Genomic DNA, 16,330 nt, shown 5'->3' with positions numbered 1-16,330 from the left:
GGAGCTTATCGCAAGCCCTGCTTTTGCTGCCCATGGATTGCCACGAAGCGCTCCTTGACAACTGCTTTCTCATCCCCTTACTGATTCCCTTATAACCCTGTTTCAGGGGGAGAAAGGCTGGCTTAGGCAATTAGAAGGAATGGAGGGAATCACACGCATTTTCCCATTTTTCTTTTCGGAAAGGGCAAAAACATGAGTGGTATTAAGTCAATGGAGGCAACATCAACAAGACAAAGTTGAGAAATCCAAGCCTGTAAATATGGGTTTGGGGGGGGGGGGGAGATGTCACATATGTGCAGGTCTAGGCAGCCAGGGTCAGCCCTTACCAGGAATTCTCTCTTCGTTTCATAGGAAAACTGGACCTAGAGCTGGAGATGTGGAGAGGAAGGGGAGGGGGGGGGGGGACAATGGTTAAAACACTGGCCCTCGATCCCCCCCATCCAATAGGGCTTATGCTCACGGGCTCTGGGCTTCTTGATTCCTAAAGGGAGGAGGGTGGACAACAGGCTCCTGAAGGCTCCTTCCCTTCTAGAGCTAGGATATCACAGGCTACTAGGCCTAGGAATGGACAATGAACTGTCCAAGGTGCTGCAACTACTGAGGCGGAGGGACAGGATTCACATTCAGATCCTCTGACTCAAAACAGACTCCTTTTCCCTACCATCCCATGGTGCTAAAAAACAGCCTTCCCATAAGGAAGTATGGCCTTGGACAAATGAGATAACCCAGTAGAACATCCCTTGTTCAGATGAGGCTTTTGCTACTTCTCATCTGGACTCTTACGATGCCTTAATTGGTTTTCCTGCCTCCAGCTCCTCCATTCCAAGGAATCATCTCACACACAGCTCACAAAAACAATCTTCCTAATGCCATACTCTTCCTCAAAAACATTCTAAGGCTCCCTACTGCTGCTACAATAAAAACAAAATCCCCAACCTGGCCTTGAAGTGGCTCCCAGTATGACTCGGACCTGCCTTTCCAGTCTCACATATTATCCTCCCTCATTCACTCTCTGCTAGTCCGACTGGCCTGTTGGCTGCTTGTCAAACAGGACCTTCCATGTCTTGCCTTCCCTCCTCATCACGTCTCACAGAATGCCCTGGTTCCTTCGAAGCATGGCTCAGGTATCCCCCCCCTCCAAGACTTGGACGCCTTCCTCATTCTCACCCAACCAGGCACTCATTTAAAAAAAAATTGTTTACTTGTTGCTGCTGTGCCCCCTCGTTCCTCATAGAAATGTAAGTTTCTTGAGAACAAGGAGAATCTCCTTTCTTCCTTTTTATTCCCAGGACCTGGCACTGTGCGTAACGCCCAGCACTGGACGGGTCTAGAGTGAGCAAGCCCAGAAATCCGGCCTCAGACACTTATGGGCTGGCTGGCTGTGTGACCCCTGGCAGGACGCTTTCCCTCTGCTTGTCTCAGTTTCCAGATCTGTAAAATTGGGGTAATTTAGTGTATTCCTAATGGGTTTTTTGATGACCAGAAGAGAGAATAATTGTAAAGTGCTTAGCCAGGGCTGGTGTGTAGTAAGAGCTACAGAAATGGCAACTATTATTAGCTATTACAGGCACTTAACGGGACCCAGAGAAATGATGAGACCCACTTACTGGGGCTTGGGCAGGCTCTGAAGCTTGGTTTCTGATCTCCCTTACTTTTTATTCAGGCCAACTGCTGTTGATCCCTGTGTAACCAGAGCCATTTGTAAGTCTGTCGGTTCTGAGGCTACATATGTGCCCTCCTCTACAGGCACACTGGAGGGTAGAGGGTGACCCAGGTAGCCAGGGACGGCTGGACACTGGCTGCAGTTCTGTGACTCAGAGAAAAGCACCCGCTGTCTGCAACATTGGGTGTCCTTGTGCATGAATCTGGGAGCAAGGAGTCAAGGAACGGGGAGGGAACGTTCCCCTTCCCACTAGGTGTTCTCTAAATAAAACTGCGGCAGGGCCCTGGCCACTGCCCTCATCTGCCAGTCTCCAAGCGCCCACTCTAGCCAGGTGCTATGGGCAGCCGCCACTTCGGGTCCTGCCCCAGAGAGATCCATCCCCAGTCACTGAGCAACCTTCCCCTCCTTCCCAAGTGCCCTCCTCACCTTCCACCAGCCTTGCCCCTTCTGCCTTCCCTTGCACCTGTTACATCAGGGAATGGGATGGCTCCAGAGCAGGGGCTCCTTCTCTTGCAAGTGTTCCTGACTCTGGGGAACAAGAGCGGGCCTCCCGTTTCTTTTAACCCTAACACAGACCTTGTTAAATCAATAACCGCCCCTGCCAATTCAGGCCTATCCGTAAATATTTAACCAGGACTCTCCTTTTTCCTTCCAGTCTTCACAACACCCAGAGAACTATTGATTTTACCTTAAATTAGAAGCAAGGGAGAGATTCTCATTCCTGCTCTTCCCCCTGCTCTGGAGGCCAGCACACTTACAGAAGCGTCTTCACAGCAAATGAAAAGCTTGGATGGTTTTGTACAGACTTTAGAGAAGAAAATCTCCAGGGGCTACTACTCTGCACGCGGCCAGAAGCTCATCAGTCCGACCTTCCTGGTGGCCGAGCTTCCGGAAGGCTGCCCGCGAGCGGGGCTGGGGACCAGAGATGCCTCCGTAAATAACCACTGGGCTTCCTGCTCCTTTGGCCCATAATCCCCTCTCCTTGTTACCTCTGACCTGGACCGCACCCTCAGAGGGCCCAGACTCTGTGCTACTGCCTGGCTCTCTCCACCAATCCCCTCTGCTATTTCCCATCCTCCCTTTGTATGTTGTCTCCCTTCTTGGAACATAAGCTTCCCCAGGGCAGGGACTGTTTTTGCCTCTCGGAGATTCCTGCCCTGGAAGCTTTATCACCCTCCAGATGACGAGGGGCACTTCGCTTCCTAAACCTCAAAATGAGGCCTCAGAGCAGAGTCAAATTCCCCAAACTGTCCAGCCCAGAAAATGGTCTCAGACTTTACCAGAAGGAAACCTCAGCCCCTCCCTCTGCCTCTACAAGAGGGATGTGGCAGGGAGCAAGAATTACGTCCTAAGAGCCTGTCAGAAACCTTTGCTTCCCTAGATACTGGAGACAGCTCAAGGATTGCTTCTCTTACTTGTCCTTACTTGATTTTCTCCCAGTATTGTTTTTTTCCTTTTTTTTTAAACTACTAAGTTTTAATGATTTCTTTATTTTTGCATTATTTTCACTTTCAAATAACATTTCCTCCCCCCCCCCCCCCCCCAAAAAAGTAACTCTCTTGCAATGACAAAAATTAAATAGTTTGATGAGACAAATCCAACCATCCTCCATGTCAAGGACAGGCTATTTTCACTGAATGTTTTGCAGAATTTCAGGAATGGGAGGGACTTCACATGGCACCTGGGCCAGGGCAGAGATGGGAAAGAATCACTTGGCCTCTTACCTGGTGGCCACCAGGCAGACCTAACTTGCAGAGCTTTGATGAGAGGGCAGCCCTCCCACCTTTCAAGGAAGCCCATCATGTTAAACCATCCTTTGCCTCCACTCTTATCTAATCATTAATTGCTTAATGGACAAACAGACCTCCAAGTCTGGGAAAGACCTCCAAGTCGAGGTCTCCCACTGCATCCTGGGTCCTTCTCAGTCATCCTGACCTAAGTCTGGCCACTGGCCTCTCTTTGGATGAAAGAGAGAGACTGATGGTCTTGCACAGCCCTCACTCAAACTCTATTTGCAAGTCAAGCCGTTACCCACCCAACCCAATGTCACTGACCCAATTTAGGAACAAAGGGCCGACGATCCTAACACCCCCGAGCAGCCACGTTTCCTGAGATCCTGCCTGGCTCAGTGGTCCTTGTTCTGTCCTCTGAGGTCAAGCACAAATGAATCCAGCCTCTGAATGAAAGCCTTTTAATAACTATGTGACAAATCACAAAAACAAACCAAAAAATAACAAAACAAATTACAAAATACTTAAGAACTGAGATCGAAGTCATAACCAACCAAGGTTATTGATAATAAAGAGTCGAATCCTGAAGTCAATTAGGGTTTCCAAGAGAAGAAGTGGGAAGGGAATTCATTCCCTTCATTCAGTGCAGAGCCAGAAAGGGAAACTGGGAGGAAAGGCCAGTTTGGCTGAGCTGAGTGTGCTGGAAGGAAGGCAGTGTACGTCAGGCCCAGGGGGTCAGAAGAAGCAGGTTTGGGGACTGTTTTATGCAAAGAAAGGCTCGTTTTAGTGTCTAGTACCAGAGGGAATGGGGAGTCACGGGGATTCATTAAGGGTGTAAGGGGAAGGATGACGGCCCTACCTGCATAAACACCGGAACATATTGTCCCCAAGGAGGAAGGGAAGAGATCGAACAGATCATCCCCAAAGGAGGAAGGGCAGAGAGATCAAAGGGATCGTCCCCAAGGAGGAAGGGCAGAGAGATGGAACAGGGGCAGTGCCAAGGGCATGAACCTGGAGACCGGATGCCGCCCGTGGCCGGGACAAGAATGGAGGTCGGCCGAGGGGGCCTTTGGGAGGAAAACAAGCGGGGGTCATCGAGTGCTTGCCAACGACCAGATGCGCTGAACATCTGAGCAATGACCAGATGTCCCTGAGGGTCTGCGATCCCCACTAGGTGGGCGCTGCTCAGGGGAGAGACCAGGGCGGTTACAGAGCTCCGCTGTCAGCCAGGGAGGGCCATTAACCCCATGGTGGCTCATGACGTCCCCAAGCCAACGGGACCATCCCCATGGAGGGGCTTTGATGCCAAAGGAGATGGAAAGGAACCATTACAAACACTAGAGGGAGCTGTGTTCTTGAAAGCCCAGGGAGCAGAAGAGCTCTGGGGGAGAGAGCACCATTAACAGAGGCAAAGGCCATAAAGATGCTAAGAAGGCTGGGGTTAAAGGAAGGGAGCAAAACCTTCTGGGAGCCTGCCATGTGCGAGGTGCTCGACAACTGTTCTCTCTGATCCCCAATCACAGACCTGGAAGGTAAGCGCTGTTATGATTCCCATTTCATAGTCGGGGAAACTGAGGCAAACAGGGGCTGAGGGACTTGCCCAGGCTCAAACATCTGGCGGGGTCTGAGACTGGATCTGAATCCGGGGCTGCCTGATGCCGGGCCCAGCGCCCTGTTCACTGCGGCACCGCAGGCTGCTCCCCGTCGAGAGCGTGAGGGAGCCACGTTGACAGTGATGGGGCCGCTCGGGAGGACTGGAGTTCGCTGGCTGTGAGACTGACCAACGGGGCCAAGGAAGAGAACATGGAGAAGGCGCCCGTGGGAGGCAGCAAAAGGGACCAGGCCGGCTTCCAGGCCGAGAACCGGGACAGCGGTGGATCTCGCCTCACTGCTTAGCAGGCAATTGTGACGTGGGAACCGGAGCCGGGTTTGGTGGGGAAGACGTCTCCTCCCGGTCCCACGTCCCGGCATCAAGCTGCCTGGGGCCCCACGCTTTATCTGCGGTGGATCAAGCAAACTCCCTGCCCATGCCCCGTCCCTGATCTACTTCCCAAGGGAGAAACCTGTAAAGCGCTGAGCGCAGCGCCTGCCGCACAGTAGGTCCTCAACAGAAGCCGTTCCCTTCCTCCTCCCTCACTGCCCCTTCCTCCCCTACACCCCATGGCTCTGGTGGGATCTCTTCTGTATCTGGCTGGGCCCGTAGGGCGGAGAACCCGGCTCCCGGACAAAGGACAGCTCTGTGCCCTCCTCTCCCCTGCTAGGGTCTAGGGGACTCCCAAAGGCCAAGGACTCGCTGCATAGTTAATAACTGTTCTATAACAATGGCCATTTGGACACGATGAGAGGTGGGGCCCAGTTACTGGCTCCCCCCGCCTGGAGCCCAGACGTCCCCCTGCTCACTCGGCGCAGCCTTCTCATTCACCCAACGGACACGTCCCGGCTCTCGGGACACTACCACAGACTCTGGATGAGTCGGTGACCCCTAGATGCCCCTCCCACACCAGGCCTGAAGGAGGAGAATTCCTGAGCAGGCTCCAGCCCTTTCCCCACACGCCCTTCCCGCTTGAGCAGAGGCCCCGGGCAGGCTTCCAGGCCAAAGGGCAGCCCCGGTTATGGCAGCAAAGTTGGCCCTGCAGATGGCCCTGGGGGTACAGGGTGAAAAGGAGCCTGAAGCATCACAAGATGGCTCTTGGGGGGAAGGAGTTCCCATCCACACTTTGGAAGAGAAGCTTTATGGACCCGGGGCCAAGCATGGCCTCCTCCCCCATTTTTCTCCCTTCTCCCCTCTGGGAAGGCTCCGGGTCTGGGCCCACAAATCCGAGGGGCAGCCAGGGCTCAGAACCTGAGCTTCCCCATTAGGCCCAACAGTACAGATCGCTCTGAGGGACGCGAGAGCAGCAGGAAGTTCCCCACCCAAACACACGTCTCAGACCAACTGAACCAACTGTTGGCCGGGCCCAGCAACAACCGCAGCCCCGGCATCCCGGGGCAAAAAAGAAATCCGTCTCACCTGGAGGCGTCGAAGCTGTCATAGGAGCCCACCGTGTAGTGTCGGAAGAGCTTCTTGGTGCGGTCAGTGCGAGTCTCTGTGCAGACGGAAAGAGAGAAAAATCGTTTTTAGGAAACTTTGTCATGAACAAAGCAGGTGCAACTTGGGCAGGGCCAACATGAGGCTCTTGTGCTGCCAGGACCCAGCGGACACAAGGACCAAGTAGCCGCTGCATCTCTAACAGGGGGAGCTCGTTGGAGCGGGGGAGCGGGTTCAGATCTGCTTTCTACTCCCCAAGGACCGGCCTGGCCCCGACTGGCCTGACCTGGAGGACCAGCTTGGCCCAGAGGACCGGCCTGGCCCAGAGGAACAGCCTAACCCAGAGGACCAGCCTGGCCTGGACTGGCCTGACCTGGAGGACCAGCTTGGCCCAGAGGAATGGCCTGACCTGGTCTGGCCTGAGCTGGAGGACCGACCTGCCCAGAGGACCGGCCTGGCCCAGAGGAACAGCCTGGCCCAGACTGGCCTGACCTGGAGGGCCAGCTTGGCCCGGACTGGCCTGACCTGGAGGGCCAGCTTGGCCCAGAAGACCAATCAGCCGGCATTCTGGGGATGGACCCTGGGGCTGTCGGTGGTGGAGAGGGGAGGGGGCCCTTCTCTTCCCCAGGCACGCCGTAGGACCCCCACACACAGGGGTCCAGGCCGGGGGCCATCTGCTGTTCTGCTTGCACGTCCCATAGAACACGGGAAGCTGAGCAGAATTCAAATTGGATGCTGGGCTACCCCCAAGCTTGGGCCCTTGGGGCCATGCTGATGCTTCCATATTAAGGTCATTGCTTCCCAGACCCACAAGAGAGAAAAGAGCAGCGCCCCCAAACTGGGAAAAAAGCCCCGGGTGGTTTCACTGGCTTCAACCAATCAGAGAGAGCAGAAGGCCGGCTCCTCTGAGCCCCTGGGGTTATTGGGGAGATGACCGGCATGGGCTCCCGCCCTCAGCCTCCGAGCCCAGCAGCAGTCACAGCCTCAACGTCCACCCAACAGATGCTGAACGCCAATTAGAACATTTTCCATCTGGAAAAACAACAGCTGAGTGTCAGGGGGGGCTGCCTGAGCCCAGGAGGCTAAAAGGACCCCCAGAACCTCTGGGATCTCTCCATGGGGGACAGCAGAGACTGGGGCTAAGGGGATTCTAGAAACTGCTAGAGCCAAGGTTGCCCACTGTCACCATTATTATTCAATATTGTATTAGAAACACTAGCTTTGGCAATAAGAGTCGAGAAAGAGATTAAAGGAATCAGAATAGGCAATGAGGACACCAAACTATTACTCTTTGCAGATGATATGATGGTATACTTGGAGAACCCCAGACATTCAACGAAAAAGCTATTTGAAATAATCCATAACTTTAGCAAAGTTGCAGGTTATAAAATAAATCCCCATAAATCCTCAGCATTTTTATACATCACCAACAAAATCCAACAGCAAGAGATACAAAGAGAAATTCCATTCAGAATCACTGTCGACAGCATAAAATATTTGGGAATCTACCTACCAAAGGAAAGTCAGGAATTATATGAGCTAAATTACAAAAAACTTTCCATACAAATAAAGTCAGACTTAAACAATTGGAAAAATATCTAGTGCTCCTGGATAGGTCGAGCAAATATAATAAAGATGACAATACTCCCTAATCTATTTATTTAGTGCTATACCAATCAGACTTCCAAGAAAATATTTTAATGATCTAGAAAAAATAACAACAAAATTCATATGGAATAATAAAAGGTCAAGAATCTCAAAAGAATTAATGAAAAAAAAATCAAATGAAGGTGGCCTAGCTGTACCTGATCTAAAACTATATTATAAAGCAGCAGTCACCAAAACCATTTGGTACTGGCTAAGAAATAGATTAGTTGATCAGTGGAACAGGTTAGGTTCACAAGACAGAATAGTCAACTACAGCAATTTAGTGTTTGACAAACCCAAAGATCCTCACTTTTGGGATAAGAATTCATTATTTGACAAAAACTGCTGGGAAAGCTGGAAATTAGTATGGCAGAAATTAGGCATGGACCCACACTTAACACCATACACCAAGATAAGATCAAAATGGGTCCATGATTTAGACATAATGAACGAGATTATAAACAAATTGGAGGAACATAGGATAGTTTATCTCTCAGACTTGTGGAAGAGGAAGAAATTTGTGACTAAAGACGAACTAGAGACCATTATTGATCACAAAATAGAAAATTTTGATTACATCAAATTAAAAAGCTTCTGTACAAACAAAACTAATGTAAACAAGATTAGAAGGGAAGCAACAAACTGGGAAAACATCTTCACAGCTAAAGGTTCTGATAAAGGCCTCATTTCCAAAATATATAGAGAGCTGACTCTAATTTATAAGAAACCAAGCCATTCTCCAATTGATAAATGGTCAAAGGATATGAACAGACAATTTTCAGATGATGAAATTGAAACTATTACCACTCATATGAAAGAGTGTTCCAAATCATTATTAATCAGAGAAATGCAAATTAAGACAACTCTGAGATACCACTACACACCTGTCAGATTGGCTAAGATGACAGGAAAAAATAATGATGAGTGTTGGAGGGGATGTGGGAAAACTGGGACACTGATGCTGTTAGTGGAGTTGTGAACAAATCCAACCATTCTGGAGAGCAATCTGGAATTATGCCCAAAAAGTTATCAAACTGTGCATACCCTTTGATCCAGCAGTGTTTCTATTGGGCTTATACCCCAAGGAGATACTAAAGAAGGGAAAGGGACCAGTATGTGCCAAAATGTTTGTGGCAGCCCCGTTTGTAGTGGCTAGAAGCTGGAAACTGAGTAGCTGCCCATCAATTGGAGAATGGTTGGGTAAATTGTGGTATATGAATGTTATGGAATATTATTGTTCTGTAAGAAATGACCAGCGGGATGAATACAGAGAAGCTTGGAGAGACTTACGTGAACTGATGCTGAGGGAAATGAGCAGAACCAGGCGATCATTATATATGTCAACAACGATACTGTATGAAGATGTAATCTGATGGAAGTGGATTTCTTTGACAAAGAGACCTAATTCAGTTTCAATTGATCAATGATGGACAGAAGCAGCTACACCCAAAGAAAAAAACACTGGGAAATGAATGTAAACTGTTTGCATTTTTGTTTTTCTTCCCGGGTTACTTCTACCTTCTGAATCCAATTCTCCCTGTGCAACAAGAAAACTGTTTGGATCTGCACACATACATTGTATCTAGGATATACTAGAACATATTCAACATATGTAGGACTGCTTGCCATCTAGGGGAGGGGGTGGAGGGTGGGAGGGAAAAATCGGAAGAGAAGTGAGTGTAAGGGATAATGTTGTAAAAAAAAATTACCCTGGCATGGATTCTGTCAATAAAAAGTTACTATAAAAAAAAAAAAAAAAAAAAAAAAAGAAAGAAAACTGCTAGAGCTGGAAGACAGGGCTGGACTTTGGCCTTTTCAGTGCTTGGGCCTGAGAATGCTCCGGATGCCCGAGGGTGAGGGGGTGGTATATGCTCCCACCTCCTTCCCCTCTCACCCGAGAGCCCGAAAGCACAGATCTAACAAGTCTTTCCCAGATCAAGAAAACTCAATAGCTCCCTATTGCCTCTCAATGAAATCCATCCCTCTTTTGGAACCTAAAGCCTTTCAGGATCTGGTCCAACTGACGTCTGTGGGGGGGACTTGCCCTCGTAAGCTCCACGTTCAGTCAAGCGGTCCTTCCCACTCATCCCTTCCCCCACCTGGAATCCTCAGACTCAGATATAGTTGGAGAGCGATCTACCTCTTCCCGAAGCCTTCTGTGACTCCCTGGGCCCTGGGTCCACCCTCCTCGAGGCATCTTTGTCTTGTTCACTCATTGGTTTTCTGCCTTCTCTGTCTTCATACCTACAGCTGGGGGGAAGGGAAGGGCAGACCCTCCATGTCGGGGAGAAGGGAAGGTCAGACCTTCCATGTGGGGGAGAAGGGAAGGTCAGACAGGTGAGAGAGCAGGGGTGAGCAGTGTCCCCTGAGAATGCTGCCCGAAGTGGACCCCAGGCTAGCAGGAGACCCTCACCCCCCGCCCAGGGCGCCCCATCCTGCAGAACAAGAGCGTTTCTCAGGCGCGACCTTTCCGAGGTCCTGCCGCACAGTGTCCAACAGGGGCACGATGCCCCGTGGTTCTTCCCTCCCCCACCGGGTCCTCATTAGCCCTCACACATTCAGGCTGAAAGAAACCTGGGGGAAATCTGGGCCAGGCCCTCCTCACTTTCCGGGCTGTTGAGTCATGCAGCAGCACTCAGCCGCTGGAGTACCAAGGGCTTTGTTATTAATTATTATTATTACTAGCTCCCTTATTGCTTAAGGCTCGAGTTGGTGGCTGTGCGCTGGTTACCTAGGGAACTATTCAGGGCCTCCACCTGATTGGGAGACGGTGCTCTCCAATGCAGGCTCTCGGGGCCAGGGTCAAGGGTTCCAGCCCGCCAGGAGTTACACGTGGGGGTGGGGACCCCAATTCTGTCTGCTCATGTGGTGCCCAGAGGGGGGGCTGCAGACAGACGCCCTCTGATCTCAGTGCAAAACTCAGCGGCCCCCGAGAGCAGCGGTGGGGAAACCAGCCAGCATTCAGCTCTCAGCTCCAAGGCAGAGGTGCTGGGGGAAGAGAGGAGGGAAGAGGAAAGAAAAGATGAATAAAAGAGAAAAGGAAGAAAGTAAGACTAGGGCCTGCACTGGAGGTTTGGAGATCCTGCCCCGAGGGGAGGGGGCTAGATCCAGAGCCAGGAAGGATTCACATCTGACCTGCTATAATTGCTAACTGGTGGCCATAAATAAATCCTCCCATCTCCCTGAACCTGGTTACCTAACCTACAGAGCTGGGAGGATAATTAATCTCTCAAGTACCTACCACAGGAGCCAGGCCCTGTCTTCCAGGCGCTTCCGGCCCAATGGAAAGACAGCAGGACTTTTTATGGCTTGGAATAAAAGGAGCAGTGCCCAGGGCAGGGCTGGATGCTGGGTCTGTGGAGTTTTCAAACCCGATCGGCCCTCCCTCTGACTCAGTGATGAATTTATCACTAGGGACGGCACTTGTCTCCCAGCTCGGCTGTTATGTCTCTGGGACCACGTTTCCCCAGAGCAATTTCTGCCTCTAAGATGAGGAGCAGGCGGCTGGTAGCAGAGTAAGGGCTGGCCTAGAAGTCAGGGAGATTCGCCTTTCTAATTCCAAATCCTTCCCCAGACTCCCCTTGAGTATATGGCCCTGGGCAAGTCGCTTAACCTTGTTGCCTCAGGCTCCTCCTCTGCAGAATGAGGGGGAGAAAGAAACAGCAAAGAAATAACAGGATCTCATACTCTCTGACCCAGCAAAGGGTTGGATTTGAATTCCAAACAAATCATAAAAGAAGGAAAAGGACCCACGTGTGCAACTTTTGTGGTGGCAAAGAACTGAAAAATGAGTAGCTGTCCATCAACTGGGGAACGGCTAAATAAGTTATGGCGAGCGAAAGTAATGGAATATTATCGTTCTATAAAAAATGATGAACAAGCTGACTTTAGAAAGACATGGAATTATTTACATGAACTGATGCTGAGAGAAAAAAGCAGAACCGGGAATACAATGAGCCCAGAAACAGCGAGATGGTGCAATGATCAATGGCGAAAGACTTGGTTCTTCTTGGTGGTTCAGTGATTCTGGCCAATCCCAATAAACTTTGGGTGGAAAACACTAGTTGCACCCAGAGAGGGAACCACTGAGACTGAATATAAATCAACATGTGCTCTATTCACTTATTTTTCTTCTGTTTCCTTTCTTGTGGTTTTTCCCTTTGGGGATTTTTCTCTCCCAACATGATTCATATGGAATGATGTAGAAAAAATAAACATACATGTAAAATCCCCCAAAATGTTTTACACATAACTGGGGAAAATAAAATTAAAAAGAAAATGAAAATCAGACTGGGAAAAACCAACAGTCAGGAACTCAGCCCTTGATTGCTCTAGCTATCTCCCTCATGGAACCGGGAATTTGGCAAGGCCGCGAGACTCATCCCACCGGGCCATACCCACACATCTCTGTTGAGATACTTCTCATGAAACGAGAAATGGTTTTTGAGGAAAAAATCTCTTTCAAAGGACAAGATCGTTAAGACGTAGTGTCCTTGATTCTGTTTCCACCTAATTATCCTCTACTTAGCTTTTTACTGAAATAATATTATGGTGTGTGCTCTTTAGGCATTTCTGACACTCCATTTAACAGCTAGAGATGATTAAATGAAATACTCGGTTCACCGATCCTTTGCTAACCTAAGGGGAGATTTAAAAATATTTCAATTCAAAATTAATTCATCGAGAACCTACTGTGTACAAAACAAAATAATAAACACAAGAATATTCCACAGAAGAAATGGAGTGAAGGAAGTTATTTATGGGATCAGAAAAGATGGTAGGGCTGGTCCCACAGGGAGAATGGGGTCTACTGCTGTATAGCGGGCAGGCTCAGCGTGCGGGGAGGACCTCCTGGAAATGATGGGACCCTATCTGGACCTCTGGGGCTCAGTTCAGCTTTGCACTGACCCTTGTCTGGAATCTTTGCCCCCTTAGCCCACGGGGTTGTGGCTGCCGAGCCTTGGCCCTGTGTCGCCCATCCGCTGCAGCCTTTGCTCCTATTCACAAGCAATAACATGGGGGTGAAGGAAGTCATGTCACAGACTGTAGCCGTTACAAATGAATGTTCCATAATCCCAACAGGGCCCTCCCCACTGAACTTTAGTCTTGTTCTAGCTCCCAATGAACTCCCCACTGATTCTTCCCAACTTTTATGTCCTTTCTCAAATCTCCCATGATCCCCCTTTCTCCAACTTCTTATCTGAGAACCTGCGCTTCCTGAGGCCATTTGCCAGGACCCCCCTCTTCTCAGCTCCCCCAGATGCTTCTGCAACTCTAGACTCCTTCCCCTCCTGCCCACTAACAGGGGTTATCACTTTTCTCTTTTTTCAGACATTTCCCTTGGCGATCGCCACTCACATGAATGTGGTTCTCCTCTCAGCCGAGGACTCTCTTTCCTTGGCCCTGAGCTTTCTGCTGGCCTTCAATCTCCTTCTCCAACTGTCCAAGTAAAGCTTCAAAAGGATGACCTGGAAGACCTATCAAACTCCCCACTATCCTTTCCCAAGTCCCTCCTTCCAAACTTCCTAGTGCTAAGGCCATCCTCCCAGCCCCCCAGCCCCCCAGGCTAGAAACCTAGGTTTCCTTCCTGACTGCCCATTCTCTCATCTCCCATCTCTGTTCTCTGCCATTTCTGCTGGCCTTGTAAAGTTCTCAGAACCTCAGGCCTGGACCATCAGGAGGCCTGCCTGCAAGTCTCTCTCCACTCCAATCCATTCTCCATTCAGCCATGAAAGTGATTTCCCTGAAGCACAATGTTCCCCCCAATCCCTATCCAATAAACTCTAACAACTCCCTCTAACTTCTAGGATCAAACACCAGGAGGCATGGGAGCCTCAGCCCTTTCTAGTCTTCTCCCACCTTCCCCCCAGCATGTGTTCTTTAGTTCAGGCCCACCCGTCTCCTGGCTAACTCATAGAGCTGACCCCCCCCGGCTCTTGGATGAACCCCTTGCCTGGAACACTCCCCCTCCCCAAATCTGTCTTCTGACTTTCCCGGCCTCCTGATCCCCCTCTATTGATTCTTATTTACTCGCTCCACAGATTTCTTATACATAGTCATTTTCATGTAATTCTCCCCAATAGAGTGAGCTGTTTGGGAATAGGGACTGTCACTTGTCTTTCACCTAGCGCTCTAGCACAGTATATGGCACATGAGGGGGTGCTTAACAAAGGTGTCCTGATTATCTGACCAATGCAAGAGTTCCAGCCCTGGATGGAGAGGCAGAAGGAACCTTCTCATCTCTGAGAGTCTAAAGAATTGTTCCAGGCCGACAAGGAGCCGAGATCCAGTCGCCATCCCAGCATCCTGCCTGCTCTAGCCACTGTCCCAAAGCTACTTCCAGTGGCTGAACTCCAATCTCAAATCTTTCTAGTCAAAAAACTTTTTTTAACAGTATCTTTTTCTTTTCAAAATACATGCAAAAATAGTTTTCTATTTACAAAATACAAAACCAAAATTTTCTCCTTCTCTTCCTCTGACTCCTTCCCCTAGACAAGTAATCCAGTATATGTTAAACATGTGCAACTATGCTATACCATATTTCCATTTTTATCATGCTGTGCAAGAAAAATCAAATCAAAAAGAGGAAAAAATGAGAAAGAAAAAAAGCAACTAAGCAAACAACAAAAAGGTGAAAATACTATGTTGTGATCCACAGTCAGTCCCCGTAACTCCCTTTCTATCTGTACATGGCTCTCTCCATCACAAGTCCATTGGAATAGCCAAAAAAACTTCTTACAAAAAGTGGTTCCTACGTCTGCCTGCACACTGTGCCACAGAACAATAAATCCAGGAGAAAAGTATCACCATCGAGCTCGTCTCAGGACCATTTTTACCTACTGTTGCCATAAGGCAACAACAGCCACAACAAAGACAGTAGAGCGCTTTTTGTTATTTGCAAAGTGCTTTACGTTGTTATCACAACTGGGTTTCAGAACTACTCCATGTGGTAGGAGCTCCAGGTTCTAATTTCAGTTTACAGATGAGGAACTGGGTGTAAAAAAGTTAAATGATTTGACTGGGGTCCCAGAGGTGGGATGTGTCAGAGGCATTGTTTCAACCCAGATTTCTCTGGTTCCATCCCTGAGCAGTGACATCTGACTGCAGCACGCCGGGCCCTTCTCCACGTCTCCCAAAGTCTATACAAGCTCCTGCTCCTTGTTTCCCTGACCAGCTCTCTCTCCTTCTCAACTTCTGCTACCCCCTTTCCTTTTTGCTTTTAATTTTCCCCAACAACAGTTCATTCCCATAAAGTCCCGTCTTCTCATTGTGTGGCCAAAGTGGTTTAGCTTCAGCTTCAATCTTTGCCTTCCAATCAATAGCCTGAATTAATTCCTTTAAGTACTGATTGGTCTCTTTGCTGGCTCAGGGACTCCCAAAAGTCTTCTCCAGAAACACAGTGGGAGAGCATCGATCCTGTGGCACTCACTTTTGACTACAATCCAACTTTCCCAGCCATATATGGCTACTGGAAAAACCAAAGCTATGTCCCTGCAAGGGGATGTCAACAGCTTTGTCCCGAATAAGACTCGGTTCCTATTGCTAAGAAGCTTACAAGTGAATTAGGACATTGACCAGAGTGTTCGCTAAGGGTAACCTGAAGGAGTAGACTCCCAAACACTCCCAGGGGCTGGGCTTTCCCATAGGGCTGGGGGTATTTCGTACAGGACCCTTAGAGAGCTGAAATGACTCTTCTAGGGTCACCCTGCTAGTATCTGAATTGTACCATCCCAATGTCAAGTCTATCATTCTAGCCCTTGTAGCAGACTACCCAGTAGATGGGGGCAGCATAAAAGGCACTGAAAAACCTCGGAACCGTTAAGTCTTGATGGGTTCACATTATTTCCAGATGCCAGAAGGGCAGAAGAGCCCTCACTTGCATTTAAAAGCTGCTACAATTCCAAAGTGGAAAATGAAAGTCAATTAATAACTTGGGCTTCAATCTTGTTCCATGTCAAACGAGGGGACAGGGTGGGGTAGGTGGTTTCTGAGCTCTCAATGGGTCTTAAATCCTGAGTTCTAGAACAGGAGCCGAGTTTCTTTTCTGCCCTTCCTCTCTCTGAATGCAGGACAGTTCGCAAAGGTGGCAAAAACTGACTGACCGACAACTACCCTTGGTGGGGCTGAAAATTTGAGAGGAAAAGGAAGGGGGAGGCTCGGGCTCTCCTCCTGAACAGCTTCCCAAGTGATCTCTCAGGGGACGAGACGCGGCAGGCAGCCTGCTGGAGTCCCGAGCCCAATGCAGAATTTGGGCTAAAAGGA

The 16,330-nt window shown here is 49.4% G+C and overlaps 1 protein-coding gene across 1 annotated transcript in view; it reads right to left on the bottom strand.

Annotated features, from left to right (window-relative positions):
• Positions 1-16,330, bottom strand: part of SHANK2 (SH3 and multiple ankyrin repeat domains 2) — a 539,915-nt gene that overhangs the window by 220,101 nt on the left and 303,484 nt on the right. The window contains exon 14 of the mRNA XM_031943606.1: positions 6,404-6,479. Within this exon, the coding sequence (XP_031799466.1) occupies positions 6,404-6,479 (76 nt within the window). The remainder of the gene's footprint in view (positions 1-6,403; positions 6,480-16,330) is intronic.

Source organism: Sarcophilus harrisii, chromosome 6 (genome assembly GCF_902635505.1).
Source record: "Sarcophilus harrisii chromosome 6, mSarHar1.11, whole genome shotgun sequence".
NCBI lineage: Eukaryota > Metazoa > Chordata > Mammalia > Dasyuromorphia > Dasyuridae > Sarcophilus > Sarcophilus harrisii.
The sequence above is the reverse complement of the archived record's forward strand: the minus strand, read 5'-3'. Positions and strand labels throughout refer to the sequence as shown.